The following is a 19,878-nucleotide window of genomic DNA, read 5'->3' as shown; positions in this document are numbered from 1 at the left end:
AACATTTCGGCTGATAATCCTATCTTGAAGGAAGACACTTGAAGGATTGGTAACAGGAATCGACATTTTGCTCATCTTCAGATTTGTTAATCTGAGGATGGCCTAAAAAGATCGAAACGTTGTTCTCTATCTCAATAAAAGTTTTAATACCCATACCAGCTACCTTGAGACACAGGATAATGGAATGTTATCGGTTAGATGGGTTTAGAAGCTTGCTATCTCTCTATTATTCATATCACATTATTTTTACAGATTAAGAGCCGTCAACTTAAGATATGAACTAATCACTAATTAGTAGATAGAGATAATATTTAAAAGGAACAAATTATTTGAAATTATACTAAGATTACCTTTAATGGCTGCTGGATAGGGCAAGTAAATTTAAATATTCGATTTAGTTTATCGGAAAACTCTCGCGTAATACGTAAATATGAGAAAATAAAAATCTTTGACATTTTGTGATTAATTTTTAAACGCAAAAAATCTAATTTTTGGAAAGCTGAAACTTAAGATATAAACTCATTGGCAATTAATAGTTAGTAACAATAATAATGATATAATTAATTAATAACTTTAAATGGTTGATCGTAAGAACTCTTGAACGTAGTCTCAAAGAACCAACTTTTTTTGTTGTTCTAATTTTATTTATACTTCCCGACAAACTCTCGTATAATCTCGTAAAATATTTAGTTATGAATAACCATTTATAAATTTTAAAATCGTTGCTAATTTTTACTTTAGATATTTGCCGAACGTCTATATGGAGTTATGTCATGGATTGTCCCTGTCTTCGTAGCGATGTCAACGTTCGGGGGCGTCAACGGAATTTTATTCACTTCTTCTAGGTGCGTACAAACTATCGCTCTCTACGCTCTCTCTATCGCGGGGAATCGAGTCCTGGAAAATAGCGTTGTAAGACCGAAAATTGCTGCTGACCCATCAGGGGGAAGGGAACACGGGAATAAAAGAACTCCCCCGCCCTTTGATACTGCTCTAATAACGATCTGCTTTTGTTTCTTTGTTACTAAGCTAAAAGCTATATGTATAATGGAATTTTTAACGTCATAAGACTTGCTGCTGAGCTAGTGAGGCAGGAACATAATTTCTTTATAACTCGTTGTTATTAAGTCAATTAATTTTTGTTTTACCAGTTGTTCCTTGGGGGATGATGTCCAATAAAAACCACCAAGTACTTTTTCTTAACAAGAATGATCGTTAATAGATTCGCACGTTAGGTTTCACTTAAAAATTATAGTTTATTTTTCGTCATTTACTGTTTATATGAATGATACATGTTTTTCGAGCCCCATTCTCTAACATGTAAACAGTAATTTTTGTTAGCGAACGTGTTAATGGTTAATACAGAATAAAAAGTTCCACCGGTGGGACAGCGGTAAGCCTATGGATTTATAACACTAAAATCGGGATTTCGGTTCTTCTCGGTGAATACAGCAGATATGACTGTACAATAAAAAAAACAAAAAAAACACACACACACATAAAGTGAAAAAAGCACTCTGGTGTGAAATAAAACAACTAATTATTTGTGTGTTTTACCAGGTTATTCTACGCCGGTGCTTCCTTTGGTCAGATGCCCGAAATTCTTGCTATGATTCAAGTAAATCACCTCACGCCCGCTCCCGCTGTTATTTTTGTGGTAATCTTTCTTTATATATACTTTTAATTCAAAGTTTTAATGTTTGGATGTACATAATGGACCAAGGAATCTGAAACAACCTATTAATGATCAGACAAACCTGTGGTCACAGACGTTGACCGATATTATTTGAGAGGAATGGTTACAATTAAATGTAAAAACAACCTACTGTTATAATACTCGGTTTTCGTCTGTCCTGAAAATGTGCGTGTACTTTCACTGAACGTAAACTAAAGGCGGGTGTAAATATAATTTAGTAGACATTTTGTAGAATGATATAATAATAGTTTATCAAAGTTCGTAAAAAAGGTCTAACATTAGGTTGTAGGATATCATTATAAGTTTATTTAGTAATAGTATTAACTCCGTAAAGTTTAGCCCTAACTAAAGCAAAAAATGTACACAAGTTTATCGAACATAGGCCGTACTTAATAAAGACTTAACTACTGTTAAGCCTAAGACCTATAAATTTCAGTGTTTGTAATTAGTACTTCTTTAAATACAGGATTTCTAGAGCAATACAAGAGTTGTAATTACAAACACCGAACTTTAGACGTATTAGGCCTAACAGTAGTTACGCCTTTATTAACTACGGCCTAATTAGGTTTCAATCGAATCAAAAATGTTTTCTACTATTCCAGACATTGTTGTCTCTGATCTACCTATGTTCCAGTGATATTTACGCTCTCATTAATTACGTGGGATTTGCTACGTGGATTGCCATTGGCCTGGCAGTGATTTGTCTTCCATATTTGCGGTGGAAAATGCCGGATATAGCTCGACCAATCAAAGTAAAATATTTATAATCCGATAATTATATTGTTGCATATTGCTTATCATGATTTCTTGTATTAATCAATCACGAATTAATTAGAAATATGATCAAAAGAGCCTCTAAGTTCCCCTGTCCCTAGCTGCTCATGCAATTGGGTCGTTCATTTAATGTATCGTATATGTTGACCGTTAGGAAAGAATGCTACAGTATAGCCCTGTAAAGAATGACATTGTTGTTTTTTGAGCATTATGCCATGTTTTCTCATTTTGGGATAAGATTTAGATTTAAAATCGTGTATAATCTCTTTCATTGTTTCAGACTAAATCGAGGCTAAAATAATTCAGGTTCTGCTCTGCAAACATTTTCTAGCAAATCATCAGTTATCTTAAATACTGGAAGGTAAATCAGTGACTCTGAGAATATAAAGTGTGCACCATTTTGTCAGATTTCCTTTAGCTACATTCTCTCGAGATGGATTCCTGTAATGGTGAGGGGACTTCCAAGAGAAGGTTCTATACTTTCAGTTTACCTCCCCTAGGATCTTAACATCCACCCACATGTTTGCCGTACGTGGCGAACCGTGAAGAGGAGAAGGGGGGTCTTGCTGGTTGAGGGGTCCAACTCCAACACACCATTTTGGCCTTGAATACTTGTAGACAGGCGGCGTTGGAGTGACCCTCCAGGGTCAATTAGTTGGTCCACTTGGGAGAGATCAACCGAGTACCAGCGTTAGACGTTCTCAACGGGTGTCGTAGACACTGTGTCTGATACTAGTATTCGGTTATAGTACTCACGAAACCCTGGCGTTGCTGAAGTATCTTTGTTTGGCATTTTGGTTTGGTTTGTTTTGTTTTGAGTTTCGCGCAAAGCTATTCGAGGGCTATATGCACTACCCATCCCTAATTTAACAATGTAAAACTAGAGGGAAGGTAGCTAGTCATAACCACCCACTGCCAACTTTTGGGCTACTCTTTTCCCAACGAAGAGTGGGATTGACCGTCACATTATAACGCCCCCACGGCTGAAAGGGCGAGTATGTTTGGTGTGACGGGGATTCGAACCAGCGACCCTCGGATTACGAGACAAGTGCCTTAACCACCTGGCCGTTTGGCATTCTAGAGCGTGCCCTAATAAGGCTTCATGGTGCTCGGAGTCAGTTGGCACTGAAATATAACGTCTTTATTATGGATACCTGCATTTATGAAAAAAATTAAAACAAATTATCGAATAACGACCACACATGGATGACTCTGCTGTACAGTCAACTTCACAGTCAGATTCTGTACCTCAGTTTCTAATTATCCATTCTTTATCCGCGAAATCCTTAAGGTAGATACCCCCTTTATATTCAAAATGGATCAGAGGGGCTTACTGACTCCCCTCTGTCAGTAAAGAAGTTGTTCTCTTGAAACGTTTTGGTGGAAACATCTTCACCGCAACGTACCAAACTCTTCTTGAAATCGAAGACCATTGGGGATATACCCATTGAGGTTACTCCCCATGCAACTTTGAATTCTTCTGGAGGAATTATTGTTGAGAGGGATTTAAAGAATATTCCTGAGTCGGAGATCCTCTCTGGTTTCTCCAACTAAGACATTTCTGCGGTGCACCGAATCTCCATTTGCAAAGACGGAATTATGGTGCCTACTGATGTTCTGATATTGATGTTTACATCACTACATTCTCTTACCACAGTCAAAGCAGGTTATCTGAACTGTAAGGTATGGCCATACATTTCCAATCCTCTCAGATGTTTCCAGTGTCAACGGTTCAGTTATCAAAAATATCATGTCAGGTTCTTTAACATGTGCTTGTTGTGGTGGCAAAGACCACGACGCTCACGAGTGCAAACTAGAACCACGCTGTGTTAAATGTAGTGGTCCACACTCCTATTACTCTCTTTCTTGCCTTAAATTGGTGGAGGAAATAAAGGTGCAATGCTTGAAGACTATAAATAATATCTCCAACTCAGAAGCTCTGAAATTATTGAACCCAACTCTATATCGGATATATGCTGCTGCACTCCATTCCACTGCCACAGAGGGAGTGCAGACAAATCCGTAGACATACCGCTGTACTAGCAGGGGTCGGTGAAAGTAAACATGACCTCTGAGCATGAGAAAAGAGCAAACACGAACTTTAACCACAGTGAAAACGACAAATATGACTTCAAACCAAACAAAAAACACGACCCCTGACGACGGTAAAAATCAACACGTGTAACTTTTAGTTTTAGTATGATGAAATAAGTTATAAGATACATTTCTATGTAGTTAACGAGACATAACTGTTAGTACACGAATATTACGTCACTAGAAATTGTAGAAATGTTTTAATTTTTCCTTTATTGGTAACTGAGACAATTGTCGGAGACATAATTTATTGTCACAACAGGAGTTTTTCCTTTTTGGAAGAGACAGACCACTGATGACTAGCAACGGATGTCAAGAAAATGCATTCATTCCGAACTAGGGCCGACGAATCCAGACCATATCCGAACCAACCCTAACGACACGTGGTTGACTGTTTTATTCTGTAGATGTAAAAAAATAATGTACTCTGCGTAAACGTTGCTAACACGTAATTTAAATATCTGTGGTGAGATGAGACCTCATGTGAAAAAATAATTTTTGATAAAAATGAAAGCCCTAATCGCCGAGAATGAGACCACTTCCAGGACTAAAAAAGTGAAACACTTAATCGTTTTTTCAGTGCTAAAAATAAGAAAAACTCTGAATCCTACCCCTTTAAGACAGGGCAAAGCAAAGGTCTGTTCAATAGATTTTACTGAACAATAAGAAAGCAAAACAAAAGAACTCCAAATAAAGAGACATTTCAGAACAATAAAGTTGAACAGTAATGGAATATGCGATATTAGGCCTCACTTAGTTTTTTAATCAATTATTTACAAAAAGTAATTTACGATTCGTCATTTATCTTTTTAAAATAAATATCTTTCAACTATAATTACTAAACTGCTTCTAAGTGACCGCTGTTTAGAATATTAGAGACGTTTAATTCCAAAACATTTCGATATTGAATTTTATTCCAAAATATTTACGTGTATTTATTTTATTAACTTTGTGTATTTTCAGGTAAACTTGTTTTTTCCAGTAATCTACATTTTAGCAACAATATTCATCACTTTTGTTCCAATGATTGCAGATCCAGTCGGAACAGGTATGTGACTCATCCGATAAAGAAATCTATATGGAGTTGGTAGGTAAACAGAAAATAAACCAATGTGATTGAGATGGACGCAATACAATCAGTATTAAATTATACAGTAACTGGTAGAAGACGTTAACTTAATTTTTTAATAGAAAAGGTAATATTTGAATTTATTCAAAGTAACCATATAAAAAAATCGGAAAAATAAGAACAAACGTATTGAAAATGAAGGCACTATGTATTTGTTTTCTACCTTCAACGTCCATAATCTCTACTTTCATTAACCATAAACTGTACTAATATACAAATAAGTTAATTATGTTTAATGTTACAATGTTAAACACTAAAAGCTAGTCCAGATATGAAACTAATAAGCCTAATATTAGTGATAAAAGATCTATTGCTTTCTATATTTAACTAGATTACTCAAGTTCCCAACCGATTACAATATTCGCGTGCAGCTAACAGCTGGCAGCCATATTGGAGATTCCACAATCTATAGTGTGGCGTCGTACATGACCTTAATACACAGAAAAGTATAAAATAAACTAGTAACTGCCTTTGACTGTATAAATCACACAGCAAGTGGAAGTGATCATATTTATCCAGTAAACTGATCTAGTTAGATATGTATTTTAAATTCAAATCTTCAAACCACCAATGTTGTCTATGAAACTGGGACGTGTGACCACTTTCTTTAATTTCATGTCACTTAAAATGGGCTCCTTTATCTTCAGTCGCACTAGGTTATATTTCCCCCTTCTTTAAGTTCTGGGCCTGCTATTGATAGATCTAGTTATTAATTTCTGTTTTCAATGTTAGAGAAGTTACTGTGCAAAATAAATTAGTGTTCCAGCCTGAACCATGGCTTTATCTTATTTTGTTTTTAATATTGGTGTAAGCTTTATTTTTGAACCATGGCTTTATCTTATTTGGTTTTTAATATTGTTTTAAGCTTTATTTTTGATATTGTAATTCGTTTCTGGGCTAGACGAAGCTGTGGGTTATAATGATGAATGATGTTAAGATCAGATAGGCTTAGAAAATTATTTGGGATTTGACATTAGGTTTTCTTGTACATTTGTGGTTAGGTTATAAATACAAGATAGTTGTGAAGATTGTAGACTTTTTTTCAAGACAATAGAATCGTTTCTAGCTGGAAGAACGAATCAGTCAGCACGTTTTTCAACAGTGAAGTTGTATAAGTACTTTTTATTCTTTACGCTAGTGTTGTACAGTTGGCGTCATTTCTAATGTGCTGTGTACAGTAAAAGCATTTCGTAAAAACGTTAAGATAGGAATAAACTAACTTGTTATTGTTTACATGAGCTAGACTTTAAATATTTTCACCAAATAATTTAAAAGAACCCGACAACAAAATAACAAAACATTATTTTTTACTCACGAGTAAGTTTAGGCCCCTTCACCTAAAATCTGAGAAAGCTTATTAATATTGAAAGACCTGTTAGACCAGAGTAAAAAAAGTGTATTTATTTATATTTACAATACAACTCTAAACGTAGCTGATCTGATATAGTGTAGATTAGTTTGATAGAATTATGAAATTAAACTTATTGTACACTCCCAAAAATAGGTTCATGCCTATTGATAATGGTGGTTGTTTTGTAAATCACATGTATCTTAGTTATTTCGAAACGTTTGTCGTCAGTTAAATATCTATATTTACTTCTATGTTAAAGGATCATACATATCTAGTTAATAAATAAACACAAATTAGTGTTAGCTTCTTTACTAAGCACGTAGCTACATGATGAATATCAAAACCTGATTGTTAGCGTTATAACTGTCAATCTTAATGCTTCCAAACTACGAGAAGGGGGGATTAAAAATAAGTGCATTAGTAAAAACACAAACAACCGACAGGTAAATAAATACGGCCGGATTTCTTACTTTATAAAAAGCACTATCCCCGTTCAGTAAGGGCCAAATTATACTTTATGATTCCCAGTATGGTGGCGTTGCTGCTTTGCGTTTTCTTAGGTTTAAGCAATGGAGTTAAATATACAATTCGATTTAAAATAGATACTAGACTTCAAAAACGTCAAGGTGTATATAACTAGGGAAGATATTGATAAGTAATGAGTAAAGTCAAGAAATATTTTTCGTAAGTCTTTTCTATCAGTCATAAAACAGTAACAGAAATGTATTGGCCAGCTTAATACGTGTAGTATATGAACTCAGTAATTTATTTAATGTAGTTTATGCTGTGATTTCCGAACGTAGCTTCATTTATAATGTGAATGGTCAGGGAATGCATTTGTTTAAAGTTATATACACAGCTAGTAAATTTTTGTTCTAAAAGTATGAAATATATCAATATTGAAGTTGATTGTTTTTAAACGCCTGATGCTTTTAATGTAGTTATGTCTTATATAACATAATAATTTAAAAAAAAATGTAGAAAAACAGTATCAGTTAATAAAGTTAGGCCTAATAATTTTCTTTACTTTCAGGTTTTGGACTTTTGATCATTATGACAGGTGTTCCGGTGTATTTTATCTTTATCTATTGGAAGAACAAACCTAAGCCTATCCAGAAGGCAATAGGTGAGTGTCAGTGATTTCCAGTTAGCAAAAAGAAAGGAAAAAAAAGAAAAAAGGAAATAAGTATTTTTTATTATTATTGGTTGCATGTTTTATTTTCTGTCATTTATGATAAAAACTGCTCGCCAAGCAACTGTGTTTCATGAATTTTGTTTTGTTTATATTTATTATGTCAAATTTTTTCAAAGTTTATACATTTAAGTCAGTCATGTTCGTGTATTTGATGTGCTTTTCATGGCAGTTAAATCTGTAATATATTTTAAAAATACTAAATTTGAAAATTTCTTTTTCATTTTTTTTAGTAGAAGGTACAAAGATATGCGCTAATTGCAGTCATGTTATGATTGCAAAACTAATAACAGAGGCCTGCGACTTTAAACTTCATAAAAGTTGTTTTGGTTTTAAGAACATATTTTCCATAATTCAGTAATGCAGATATCGAAAATAATATCATTTTTTCTGTCACATAAGAAATTACACTATGTAACACAAATTGTGTTCCTGGATAGTGTGTGTTATTTCGTAATTGCTTATGTCGTAAAAGTACAGAAAGTGGCCATTATTCCCTTCAAATTTTGCTTTTGTGACCTGGATAATGAAATTTAGAAATTAACCTATTTTCTGCGTAAAAACGGGCAAATTTGCACATTTTCATAAGGTCTGAATAAAACAGCATATGAAGCAAGATTTACATGCATTTATACTAAAGTTATACAAAAATGTTTAGAAGTGAGTAGTTTTTCGAGATTTGTGACTGCAATGTAAATCACTTTCACGTATCAACCCCCAAATATAGTCTCTGCATTCGACTTTGTTAGACCAAGATCTCTGATCAAGTCATTGAGGTCTCTTTGGTTGGGGTAGTATAGGTTTCTGTCACCAGCTGCACCTCTGAAATTGTAATTTGTATCTTCAAAGCCTACCTCCTCTTCTGATTTGCTGCTCTCTTCTGAGGATGCCTGCTTTCTCTCTGGCAGAGTGGGTACAGGGAGCTCATGGCAGTTTGGCACTGGGGCAATGGATGATGTAAGGTCTGGATACATGATAGCAAATGAATTCTTGCCAGTCTGACATTTGGAAGGATCCACCTTGCAGAAGTAGCAATTGCTTGAGTGGTTAGTAGGCTCACGCCAAATTCTTGGAATAGCGAACTTCATGGTTCTCTTTTTCCCCTCTGTACCATCCTGCAAATGAGCAAAATAAAATTGTTATTATAAAGAATAAATTTATTTCATCCACAACTAATGTGTAAGAGGTTCATGCAAAATATTTTAATGTGATATTTTTTCTATACTATTGGCAATTTAAAAAAATAAATTAGAATATATATAAATTTAAAAGATCTAAAATTTGTATAATATAAAATCGTATTATCCAAGTAAGTAAAACTTGTCCGTCTTACCTTCTAGAGTTTTTTTTTGCAGTGCTCGCAGGTAAAACGAGGTGCCCAGGGTTTGTCTTGATCCCAGACAGGCATGCCTTGTAGGTTTCACACATTTTAGCAGATGCTGTCACAGAGTACTTTTTTTGCTCTTGTCTTGCTAAATTGGCCACATACATAACAGAATGCGTCTGGAAAATGCTTGCAGCTTCTTGATGCCACCTCTGATAAAATCAGATAAGTCTATGTGTTCACTTGGGTAGCTACGACTAAACTGAAGTGGTGAGTGGTAAGCCCCTGTATATATTACCATGGAAAGTTTTAGAAAATTCTAAAAGGTTCTTGAAAATTATTGTAAGTTCTACAACATTCTAGAAAGTTTTTGAAAATTCTAAAAGGTTTTTGAAAATTATTGTAAGTTCTACAACATTCTAGAAAGTTCTTGAAAATTCTTGTAAGTTCGAGAAAATTCTCTATCGGCTACTCGGCACTGAATCTACCTGGAATGTTCTGGAAAATTGGTAAATTTGAAAATTTCATTACCCAGGTCACAAAAGCAAAGTGTGAATAGAAAAAATCGGTCTTTGCCATTTACTTTAGGCATAAGCAATTGGGAAATAACGCTTCCTGCCCAGGAACAAGGGAAAGTAAAACTTTTGTTACATAGTGTAATTACAAATCAGGAGGGGGAAGAAACTTAACTTATTATTTCGTTTACCATAATTATTACCATGGTAATAATTTTACCATAATAGTAATAGAACGATCGATAAGACGATCACGTCGCGATTGGTCTAGAGAAATCTAAAACCAGTGGTCGTCAGTATTTTAAGCATAACAAAATGTGACCCGATTTCAGCAAAAATGATTCACTTATGTAAATGTACATATGGAATTTTGCAAAAAAATCTGTACGTGATGGAGAAAAATGAATATTATTTTCGAATTCAGCTTACATGAATTAGTGTAGAACGTGTAGAAATTTGTGGACAATAAAACCATCGCAGGCCTGTGTTACTGATACCAGTAAGTTTCACAAATTTAACTTCTCTTTTTGTTTTCCTGACAGATACAACTACACATTTTCTGCAGAAGATTCTGGTGGTGGTCCCATCAGAAGTGCCAGAAAAATTGTGAAATACAGGTTAAATCAGTAGTTAATGTGAAAAAAAAAAAATGTTGTGAAAATTGTCCTTGCAGTAAACCGTTGGCTGTGAACTGTGTTTAAACGTTTAAAATGTTCTGTAGCAATACATACTTAGATACAAGCCTCACCATAATAAGTTATGTTAATCGATAACTATCGGCACACTTGGAGTAACAGCCCCTCTAATAAAGGTAAACACCTACTTATTTTATTTAGTCTGCAAACAACACTAATTTATCGATATAATTTAACAAGTTAACAAAACATTTTAGAATTTTCTATTTTTATTTTATTTGGTACAAATGCTTATGACTACATTCGTGAAATTTGGGATCAAAGGAACATTTTTCGTCCGTAATAAATCTCAGTGTTTTACAAGTTTCACACGATCATAGTTTGAATATATTTAAAAGATCCAATGTGACCTTATTTAAAACCATTTTTCAGTACACTTAAGTAAGACCCGTAATTAATATTACAGTTATTTATAAAAATGAAACTATCAAATGACTTTATTTGCAGTTTCCAAAAGTTGTCGTTAGGTGAAAGCACTAACAGATTTCCGTATTATCGATTCTTGTGTAAATTGTTATGATGTTTTTATTTTGTAATTATTAATATATCTTATTATATAACACTATACAAAGCACAAATAAATGTTTCTAAACTTTCAACCAGAATAGAAATATCTTTGGAGAATACTTCTTATACAAATCTGTGATTAAAGTAGATATTTTAGGTAATTACATTGCGCATGCGTGAATTCTTATAACCATAACCCTATTTTGGTGTAGAGATTTTATTAAAAGCAAATTGTTTTAATAGTATAGTACGTTTTTGTATTGACCGCCTTAAGTATTATATTAGAATACTTATAAAGTGCGATTAAAGACTTTGTATACATTTTTGTTTTCACAAAAACATAACAATAAGAAATAGTCATTATATTTTATTAAAAAAAATGAAATAAAAACATGATCGATTTGACTTCGATATATTCTAGCCTATAATTTTATTTAATCACGAAAACTTTTTTTTGTGTCTTCGGAACTAAAAAGAAGCTTGAAAACCACACATTTAATAGTCCACATGTGATCTTGTCAATAAATTTCCAACGTGAGTTTGGAGAGCGAACACTCGTTCATGGAACGAGAGTATTATATAGTTTAAAAAGAAAAACGATAAGCTGTTTAATTTTATCATTTCATTGTGACTAGCCCCCTAGTGGCTTAGCGGTATGTCTGCGGGCTTCCAACACTAAAAACCCCGTTTCGATACCCGTGGTGGACAGAGCACAGATATCCCATTGTGTAGCTTTGTGCTTAATTCAAAACAACGTTGTGACCAACATAACAGCCACTGCATTTTTATTGGTCGTTGCTTGTAAAACACAATAATAGCTGCTAAATAAATGTCTTAATATTTGAATCAATTTCAGAAAACAAAAAAACTATTATAAGCAGTCCAAGGTTTAAAAATCGAAATCATTAGAATCCAGGAGGCCAACTATTTACTTTAAAAATAGTTTAGACTGCAATATATTTTTGTCACATTTTTCTTAATTTGTCCATTTCGGATTTTAAACGACGGTTGAGTAAAAATGGTAATTTCCTCTGTCAGAAGTCACGATTTTCCAGGATGCTGTTCGTTCAGTATCAGAGGTGTTTTTTTTTAATACATAAAACTTGTAAGTTTCTTTTGAAACTCGCAAAACTTGTAACAAGGCAGTGACTTTAGCTTTTACTTAATAGATTATATAACGTTGTCATAGAGATGTGTGGTATTGTTGCTACGAGAAAAATGTAGTAATATCTATTATCTGTTACAAGTTTTAATTAATTAAAATATTGTTGACAGTAATTTGGGACTGTTTATTAATCTTATAATCCGTTCGTAAATAAGTAATATTCATATTGATAAGATATACTTTTTCTTAAAGAAAGGTTTTTCGATTAATTTTGTAGTTAATTTGTTGGCCAAGCATATTAAGGCGTGCGACTCGTAATCTGAGGATCGCGGGTTCGCATCCCCGTCGCACTAAACATGTTTGCCCTTTCAGCCGTGGAGGCGTTATAATTTTACGATCAATCCCACTATTCGTTGGTAAAAGAGTAGCCCAAGAGTTGGCGGTGGGTGGTGATGATTAGCTGCCTTCCCTCTAGTCTTACGCTGCTAAATTAGGGACGGCTAGCACAGATAGCCCTCGAGTAGCTTTGTGCGAAATTCAAAAACAAAACAAGTTAATTTGTTGTTGTTTGAAATGAAGTCTAGAAAAATAATTTATCACCAGATAGTGCACTGAACATAATTCATATTGCCATGGTAAACAAAAACTTTTGTTATCGTGACAACTAATCCAAAGTAAATTTTCCTTGTTGCACGATAAGGCGTTCCAGTAATTTGCATAGGTATATTATTTAATAAAACATCTGTTTTGAATTATATTCGCTGAACGTAGCTTAATTGTTATGGTATCATGTCTTGAATATTTTTGACTTCAAAATACTTGTTTGAACATGAAAGAAGTAATAAAATTAGTGTATATTTCGATACCATGTGTACGACATCTTTAAAGTTTCTGTTGTAATTATTATTTTTTAAATGTTCGCGTCATAAAGTGTAATAACTTAAGGGAATAGTCGTTGCTCTAAAATATGAACTGTAGAGTAAAGATCGAAACGGTCAGAACAGAAATGCATTATGTTTGAAGGAGTCTAGTATGAAATTATTACAGAATGAGCCTACCAATAAGCCACACACTGTCTGAAACATCCACTAGTTATTATTGCTTCTTTTACAGGCAAACAGTTTTCAACTGAAATCTCCAGTTTAAAAATGATCGAGATGTAGCCTCACAAATTAAATAGTTTGTTTTTCTAACAAACATAGTTGATTTATTTGGGGCGAATCCAAGAGGGGCTGACATGAAACTGGTTTTAAATGTTTTATTGAGTGTTTCTGGTTTACCTCATTTTAACGCGAAGTATTACGTACTAATATGGTCAGTACGTTGTCTGTTACCAAATCAAAATTTATGTTGAAATTTAATGAAAATTGATAGATCACAGAGAAATAGGTTCTCTCTCACTTTCGTTTTAAAACAAACAAAATAATATTTCTTGGTAGTGATTCTATAGTCTTAAAAAATGAAGTTAATAATTTACGTTTGTAAATACAGAAAATAGAGATTTTATTTCTACCAAAGTAAGTGTCGTTGAATCTATCGTGACAAACTGTGTTTCCATGTTACGGTTGCTATGACAACTTGTTTCAAACTGGTGTTAGGAGTAATAGAAATATTTCCATTCACTGCCTAGGCTAGGCGACTACTAGTGAGTAACAAATTATGTGTTTCTATACTTCAAGTGCCAATGTTGTGATTGAGTAATATATATATATATATGTGGGTATATGTTAAACCAAAAACAGAATAAATAAAATATTCAGAGATGAGAATATTCATTATTTCACTGAACAGTCATTTTTCTGTGTAGAATTATATTCACTTTAATATTTCCACAAATAATTGTTTGTTATTTATTACAATTCATTCTGTTTTCAGTGTAGGTATGAAATAAAACTACAGAGCATATAGCAGTACAATTCAGCTTTTAAAAAATCCCGCTGCTGAACTAAGCCTCAAAATCAAGACTAAACAAATACCTAATATTGTTTCTTATAAGCCTATGAACTAAGAACTAAAAATTGGGTTACGATACTTGGAGTTGGGAGAGCACAGATAGTCTATTGTATAGTTTTATGCCCAATAACAAACAAACAAAAGTTTTTTTTTAAAAAAATCGAATGTTATTCTAAAGGCTTAATAAATTAATAATATAACCTACCTGTACACTTCACTTTTATATAACTTATTTTTCAAATATTTTACAGTTGTGAAGGTTTTCGTTCAAGAAAATAAATTCTTGTAAAGATATTTTGGATTCTAACAAATCAGAGATAAGATAACGTAAATACCAGAATTAAAATGAGCTCAGTTAGAAGAACAAAATAATAATTATAAATAATATAAACACACTTTACCTCGAACGTCAAGATTTTCCCAAATCTAGTTTTTCAAATCCGAAAATATAAAGAATAATAATGCCACCTAAACAATGAACAGTAAAAACAGTAGAAAGAAATCATTTATGAAAGCCCAACAACAAAAAGATAAATTTCGGCACGTGCAACAATAACAAGTATTACAAACATGGGCACCAATGTTGTAAAATTGTACAAACAACGATTTTTATTTATTATTAAGGACATGGCTACACAATAGGCCGTCTACCTGTGCTGTGATCACTGTAGATATCGAAACCCGATTTTTAGCTTTGTCAGCTTCCATATTTACCGCTTAATCATCGGAAAGTACCAAAAATAAAACTAACTTTCATAAAAAATAAGTTAAAAAGAAAACGACAAAAATAGAGACTGAATTGAAGACAGTATCTGAACATTAGAATGCACTAGATAAGTTTAATACAAAGTTATTTAAGAATATACAGTTTCAAATGTGAAAAACTTCTTTTAGATAAATAAATTAATGCACTTTTTGTATTTAATTTAGAGTATAAAAGAAAAGATATTCCACGAGTAACTCTGCTTAAAATTTAACACAGAAAGTAGAGTGTAATACATAAATTATTAAATGATGGTATACATTAAATTAACCAGCTAATATAACTTATATTTCACATATATATAATACCATTCTCAGCAGTGAAGTCCAAAGTATCGTACACTGAGGCTTAACAAACAATGAAACAACATGAAATCATATTAACATCTTCCTTGATCATTCTGTTACGAAAAGGAATAAAAGCATAAGATTTAGCTATTTCGATAATTATCTACTCATTTTCTACCTTATTCAAGGAAACACTTCTCTAACTGAAAATAAACTAAGCTTGGAAACGTACTTAGACTCGCTTTCAGCTAGGCTTATCGGTCACTTGTTGTCAATGGCCAATATTGACTAGCGTGTAATCTAATAAAGCTAAAATTAAACTTTATAAATCCAAAAATGTATTCATTGTAGTTAGTTTGCACCATATCGTATTAAAATTGGCTTTTTGTTATGACAGTATAAGGACACTTATTTATGTTACACACATTTTGACATTTTAGTTTGCACAAAATATTTGAATGACTACAGGTTTATTTTTAGCGAAAAAGAGAAAATTATTAGCGTTATAAGAGAAAGTTTTTTTTTTTTAAGATTACAATACACAAAATGAACCCCTTAATTCTAATATATAAATACCTGAAAAAAATATGTATTTAACAAAAAAAGAAACTTCGTACTCTCGTTTGACAAAAGTTTTGAAATAATGAAAACATTTTTATTGTTATTTGGTGTGTTAAACAGTAATCTAAACTAACGCCTGTTGACAGGTTGTGCTAGTTTCAACTAAACTGAAAAAAGAAAAGAGATTTTGAATGAGCTTTTACAATTCTGTACGATTTGGGGAAAATATTTGAAATTCACTTTTATTAAAATGAAAAATACATATAAAACTTCGTAATGTTAATTATGATGAAAACATTCAAAGATTTTACGAGTTAGATTTTGAAATCCTTTTGACTGAATTAATCATAACTGAATCGTAGTGAGAATGTGCAATTTGTGTACCGTTAGAGGGCGTAAGCTATTTGAGTCAAATACTTTGAAGCTACTGCTCATATAACATTAGTAGATGCTTCAGTTAGTCAGCATGAAAATGTTTTATAGATTCAATCAAAACATGATAATACGACTTCCAATCCAGTAAAAAACACGAATGGATATTCACTTGAGTTACACTGTGTTTCGTGTACACGCTGCGACACGAAAAGTGAACTTGGCCACGAGTAGCGAAGAACAGATAAAAAGTATTGAGCCAAAAAAGGTGCCGTTTTCGAATTGTAAATATCTTGAAAACCTTTAGATTTGTTGGCAAGCGGTTAGTCTTAAGTTTAGATGAAGGAAAAGGAACTAGCATCCATCAACTTCTATGATATTAACGAGAGTTTTACCTTTCAAAGATATACATTAAAATGTTAAACATTTACTGCATTTTACTTTTCTGAACGATATTTCTAAAATACAAATATGTATGTTCGTTTCTTTATACCTTACATGTATGGGCCTAAAACAACAACAAAATTAAAATAATTTCATAATATTGATTATTGTTTTTATGATTATTTATTAAGTTATTTTATTATTTTTTAATATATATCTACATACTTTTTTCCTTTATATCGTAAATGACTTGTCTTTTTGGCGTTTTATAATTACATACAGTTTTAAAAAAAGAAACGCACTGTATCTCCTACTTTTAAACTAAAAATTAATAAATAGGGTACAATTAAAGCATTGTAAACCCCTTTTTTTCTTCTTTCTTCAGAGGGGCAGCGGATGTTAGATGATACAATGGTTTAACTGTGGTAAAAAAAACAAAAATAAACACCGTTTTTCTTTCCCATTCAGTTGATTTTATAAAACCTCGTAAAAATCTAAAAATTAAAAATGAATTATGCATATTAACGCTTAACAGTATATTAAAATTATGTTTTTACTATAAAGATATACTAGTCCTTATGTGTCATTCATTTTAACTGGAATCAAGTAAGGTATTAAATGGGATGTATCTTTCTGTAGTTGTTGACAATTTTAATGATAAAGACAAAAGGGCATTTCTGGGGCAGGGATTTGGGCCTTCCTCAGCCAATGTGCTGGTGACTGCTGAAGAAGACCGGTATATGGAATATATTAAAATATAAGAACTTCAACGTTTATTATCTCTTATATCTTACGTGAAGGTGATCCAAGAAGAATATGACACCAAACACCATGAATACGAAATTATCACTACGAAATGTGCGATTTTCAATGGTGGAAAGTTGAGACACACATACAAACAGCAAAAAATATCCATTATTTTAGAAATACAAGTGAAGGTCTGTTTGTGCGCATGATCTCTTCTTTTTTTTTAAGCTTTGACATTGTTGTTTGTTTTTTCCCCGAAATTTTTTGATCCCTGATCTGCACGAAAGAATACACGTAAACTCAGTAATCACATAACGACTAGCAAGTACAAATAATAGGCTTAGTTGGTTATTTCTAAACAAAGCTATCTGTTGTCCATCGCGGGGAATTGAACCCCGGGTTTAAGCGTTATAAGGCTGTAAACTTTCTACTGTTTCACCGGGATAAACAAATGACAGAATTTTGACTGTCAATTCCTGCTGTGTTTACTAACTTGTTACAAGTTTATTTTGTGTTTCAATTTCGCGCAAAGCTACTCAAGGGCTATCTGCGCTAGCTGTCCCTAATTTAGCAGTGTAAGACTAGAGGGAAGGCATCTAGTCATCAGCACCCACTGCCAACTCTTGGGCTACTCTTTTACCAATGAATAATGGGATTGACTGTAACATTATAACGCCCCCACGGCTGAAAAGGCAAGGATGTTCGGTGCGACGAGGATTCGAACCCGCAATCCTCAGATTATGAGTCGAACGCCTTAACACACCTGGCCATGCCAGGCCACTTGACAAAAAGAGTCAAGTATATTGAGCTGAAAATTTGTAAATAGTCAAAGCGCACAAATATAATTTTTAATATGAATATTTGTTAAAACTTGGGAAGGTTGGTACAATAAATAGATTCAGTTATCGTGTATTAAAACACAGACGTTGTCACATTCTTTCAAATTAGCTTTTTTGATATTAAATAGAAATTAATATACGAAATTACGTCACAGTGAAACAGAAATTTTAATGCTAAATATCAGAAATTATGCTGTTAGTCAAATTGGATTCGTTTAATATCAGAAGTTAGATTTGTACTTCCTAGATTAAACACTAAAAAAGCAGACAACTGATAGCACAGGAAAGTGGTAGATATATATGTACATTTAACGTTAACTGACTAGTTAGTTGAAGAAAATATGAAGTTAACCGTTTCCCGACTATTTTTCAGTGAGTGCATACTTGTTGAAACGACCTAGAAGAAATAACGCGATTAGCGGCAGGTGTCTGGTATTATAAAACATTTTTTTACCTATTATTAAACAGCACGTCATATAATATGCTTCGCCCAGCTGTCATAACAATATGACGTTATAATATTTGAATATTGTTGCTATAGTTACCAAAGTCGATCAGTCGTACACCTGCAATGTCTGTAATAATGCTGGATAAGTTATAAAAATCTAGGTGGAATAATTACAAGGACATGAAATCATTTATAAAATGAATATGTTGCTCACCAGGTTTGTCCATAAGTAAAGAAAAAAATCGTTTATATTTACATTTTTTCCTAGTAAAACGTATTCAGAGCTACAGCTCTTAGTGAATTGACCAATGAGTGTGACGTATGAATATTACGTTTCTTGTTTATTATAATAACACAGCAAGACAATTATTAAACGCCGTAAAGTACTCCATGTGGCAGTGATGTACAAACTATCCCATGAAACTTCTAAGCCACTAAAGCTTAAATATTAAAGTGCTGGAATATGTACCAGGGGAGAACCAAGGTTTGAGCCACGATATATCACCGAAGACACTCCACTTTTCCAATGTTGAGGTTTTATAACTTTAACAGTCGAATATACTATTCGGTTAGAAGTAGACGCGTAGGCGGCGTGTGCTGCTGACTATTTGCCTTACAATCGAGTAGCAGTTCTAAATTATGAGTGGTTGTTAAGCGAGAACCTTAAGGATCGCTGATTGACGATTTAACCTTTGTATCGTAAAAGTTTCCAAATAAGTTGAAAGTGTTAAATAATCAGCAGTTGTTACTGTTTAAGGGAAATAAGTTATTTGAATAAAATTAAACAACAACATATTTTGTACGAGAGGGTTACTGCAAAACGTAAAAGAATAATGTAAAATTTATTCTAGCAAAATGCAGAATAAAAAACAAAAAATAAATCTAATAACAAAAGCGACATGTGCTTTTCAAAGGCTAGGAACACTATGTGTTTTGACTGGTGTACTTTTGGGCGAAAGAATGTTCGATCCCGCCTCCTGTCGGCGTCTGTTTTCAAGGTGAAGGGCCTTCATGTTTCCAAGAACTCGGATTTCTTCCAGTTCATTAACCTGAAAAGAGGGGCAATTATGTAAAAATTTCAACAATGGAACGTTTCGGGTTAAGAAGGATTACTTATGACCCACGAATAACCCCAATTCTCT

The 19,878-nt window shown here is 33.0% G+C and overlaps 2 protein-coding genes across 2 annotated transcripts in view; one reads left to right on the top strand and one right to left on the bottom strand.

The window, feature by feature from the left end:
* The window catches only part of LOC143253883 (Y+L amino acid transporter 2-like), a 29,773-nt gene extending 15,630 nt beyond the window's left edge, over positions 1-14,143 (top strand). The window contains exons 6-11 of the mRNA XM_076508396.1: positions 742-845; positions 1,561-1,657; positions 2,299-2,448; positions 5,528-5,612; positions 8,078-8,170; positions 10,618-14,143. Coding sequence (XP_076364511.1) covers positions 742-845; positions 1,561-1,657; positions 2,299-2,448; positions 5,528-5,612; positions 8,078-8,170; positions 10,618-10,685 — 597 coding nt within the window. The 3' untranslated portion in view covers positions 10,686-14,143. The remainder of the gene's footprint in view (positions 1-741; positions 846-1,560; positions 1,658-2,298; positions 2,449-5,527; positions 5,613-8,077; positions 8,171-10,617) is intronic.
* Positions 14,144-14,194: 51 nt separating this feature from the next.
* LOC143253882 (transient receptor potential cation channel subfamily V member 5-like) overlaps positions 14,195-19,878 on the bottom strand; it is a 40,317-nt gene continuing 34,633 nt past the window's right edge. The window contains 1 exon segment of the mRNA XM_076508395.1: positions 14,195-19,785. Coding sequence (XP_076364510.1) covers positions 19,645-19,785 — 141 coding nt within the window. The 3' untranslated portion in view covers positions 14,195-19,644.

Source organism: Tachypleus tridentatus, chromosome 6 (genome assembly GCF_004210375.1).
Source record: "Tachypleus tridentatus isolate NWPU-2018 chromosome 6, ASM421037v1, whole genome shotgun sequence".
NCBI lineage: Eukaryota > Metazoa > Arthropoda > Merostomata > Xiphosura > Limulidae > Tachypleus > Tachypleus tridentatus.
Note: the sequence above shows the minus strand (reverse complement) of the source record. Positions and strands in the feature narration are given on the sequence as shown.